At 37.9% G+C, this 2,781-nt stretch overlaps 1 protein-coding gene across 1 annotated transcript in view; it reads right to left on the bottom strand.

Annotated features, from left to right (window-relative positions):
• The window catches only part of LOC107579156 (BEN domain-containing protein 5-like), a gene marked incomplete at its 3' end in the record, with an annotated part of 5,068 nt that extends 2,537 nt beyond the window's left edge, over positions 1-2,531 (bottom strand). The window contains exons 1-2 of the mRNA XM_016265016.1: positions 2,198-2,531; positions 542-663 (exon numbers count right to left, since the gene is read on the bottom strand). Of these exons, the coding sequence (XP_016120502.1) occupies positions 542-663; positions 2,198-2,366 (291 nt within the window). The remainder of the gene's footprint in view (positions 1-541; positions 664-2,197) is intronic.
• Positions 2,532-2,781: the final 250 nt, after the last annotated feature.

Here is a 2,781-nt window from a genome sequence, read left to right as displayed (position 1 = left end):
ACTGGACGAAACATTGCTAAATCTTTCATATTTAATGTCACTTAAGAGAGCTAAACTGGCTCATGAAAATTCAGTTCAGAGTTGAACTGGCTCATATGTTCTGTGACATGAAAATTATACACCAACTCAGTTTATATTAAAAACCAAGCTCACACTAAGTTATTAAGGAACACACAAAGCTGGGTCGTAAATGTAATGGACTGCACAATTAAGAAGACATGGCACTAAAATGAAACACAACAAGCCCAACGATGAGCAAAACACAAGGCCTTTTTGGTATCTTGCTAAAACTGTCAGATTAAACTGAAACATTTGAAATATCAGGACTAATTCCATAAGTGTCAAAACATGTTCTAGTATTTTGTCTTGTTTTGCTTGCGGAATATAACATAGACTCTTAATATCAGTAGAAAATCCCCGTTGAGCCATAGCTGATCTGTTCACATGTTCCCCATCTACAAATCCAGACCAGTAACAGAAAGCCTGCAAATGTCTTAGTCTTCCAAATCTTAAAACCTTTCTTAAAAACCTATATACCAACCTTTTTATGTCTAAGGGGCATTCTCTCCTCACCAAAATGATTCTCCACTGTGTTCCTGTTCGACACCTTGGGTATTTTCATCTTCTTTTGCATAATACTGTGCTCAAATTCCTCAATGCTTTCTAAAAAAGAGGAGAGGAAACAAGTCAGAGACGCAAATAATATTTCATCTCTTTGCTCTGAAATGATACGGTTAAAACAAGGACACATCAGCAAGAGAATATTTTATGAGTTTGGTGGAGAAGTTTCCCAGTAACCTTGTAATGACACAGATGACTAGCTATTGTTGCAATAAACTATTAATGGAGCGTTTAACTTTGCAAAGCGACGTTGATGGTACAGCATCAATATGGTTTTGACAGGCGGGGTCGTCACAGCTGTCAATGTGTGATGCGTGTAGTAACCAAGGCCACTTGGAGAAGACAGACCATATAAATGTGCCTACCTAACCCCTTATCATGTCAAGTGGAAAATGTCCTCAATCATCATTTTAAGATCTTGAATGTTAACTAGGTATTACAAGTTTTACATTGGCTAGGTATGAGAGATGAGCCTCAAGGTCGGCCACAACAGATTGCAGACAGCTTAAGTTCAAGCAAACTGATTTAAAAGCTGTACAGGACTCCAGACCTCGGTCCCTAACAAGATCAGGGTTGTAAGACCAGGTTGAGCCACACATGTAGATTAGTAATATATCTAAATAGTCCTGGTTGAAGTGGCAGGAGTAAAAGTGGCTGGAGGTTTTCATAACTTGAGCTGAAGCAGGAAGTGTCACATGATAACAGATGTGCCACCAGCACTGATTTAAACCACACACAACTCTCTGACAAAGTTATGCTGGCTATAAGTTAACAGTACAATATACTGACGTAAGGTTTCAAGCAAATTGAAGGGCGTAAAAATACAAATGAAACAAAATAAGCCTTACCTGGCTAGCTGATGTGATGACAATAACCTAGCTGCTTGAGCTAAAAACAAACAGTTAATATTCTGAAATTTCTGGTTATCATATCGGCCTTTTCTGTATCTTTTATCGGTTTAGAAAGCCTGTTAGAGTTAACAGTGATTTTATCAGCGATTTAGCTTTTATGCACCGCCGATAAATGAAGGAAGCGTTAGCAGCAAGCTAACAATCGCTTAGCATCCTGAGCCTATCTCTGCATTAAAACCCTTTTCTTTCGTTTCTACTTTCACGAACTTATTCAGACGTTTTCGACACGCAGATCCTATAGTTTATATTCAGACTGCTGTGCTTGTCAAGCACAGACATTATTACATCTCTCTATTACACAAACCCCGCAATCACGATGAGCTAAAAACACAAGAGCAATCAAGAAGACATCAAATCTATGACATTCTCCTTCTATATCCATTGAACACATTTATCATTTTCTCTTAACACCCCAATACATGCGTGTTAAAGCATGTTCATGCAGGTCACATCATATTAACAAAATACTAACAATAACTTTTCATGTTACGCCATAAATATAATGCTTCACATAAAATGCTTCATGCACATGCAAATCTGATTTATATTAAAGTTGCATGACATTTCTGGTGAACCGTTAAGCTTTTATATACTGTAGCATGCGTGTTACTGTTATTTATGAAGGTTATTATTATAGTCAATAAGAAGAGAGGAGCAGAACTCACCTGCCAGGGCGAGGATGTGTGCTTTGGCAGGCTGGCCTGCGCCTCTCAGCACCACATACACCTTCTGATCATCAAAATCTCTTTTGTGCACAGGCTGGAAATCTTTCACGTCTGACACAGGTAACGCGTAGCACATGTCGTCCTCCAAGAAACGCACGAAAGCGTACATTATTTTTGCTCTTTGGTCCCTGCTCTTTGGGATAGGGCTTGACAGTTTCCCTCAAAAAAGATATTAAAAAACACATATAAACACAAAGAGGGGGGAGACCGTGGGGAGGCCTCTGCGATCGACTGCTTCTGTCTGGCTGGTGCGTATCAGTTGAGGAAGTGCAGAGCCTGGTGGCCACAGACTGAACTAATCAAAACAGATGTGATGAGAAGTTTATTTTGGCCTTTAAAATGTCGTTTGCCTTTAATTACAAAAAAATAAAAACCTTAATAATGATAATAATATTGCAGTGATACAGTAGTATAAAACAAGATAGTATAATAATAATAATAATAATAATAATATATTTTAGATTTCTGAAATGTGATGTATTTAAAGGGGACATATGATGTTGCTAAAAATAACATTATTTTGT

The sequence above is a fragment of the Sinocyclocheilus grahami genome, unplaced genomic scaffold (assembly GCF_001515645.1).
Source record: "Sinocyclocheilus grahami isolate Dianchi unplaced genomic scaffold, SAMN03320097.WGS_v1.1 scaffold14766.1, whole genome shotgun sequence".
In the NCBI taxonomy this organism is placed as follows: Eukaryota; Metazoa; Chordata; class Actinopteri; order Cypriniformes; family Cyprinidae; genus Sinocyclocheilus; species Sinocyclocheilus grahami.
Note: the sequence above shows the minus strand (reverse complement) of the source record. Positions and strands in the feature narration are given on the sequence as shown.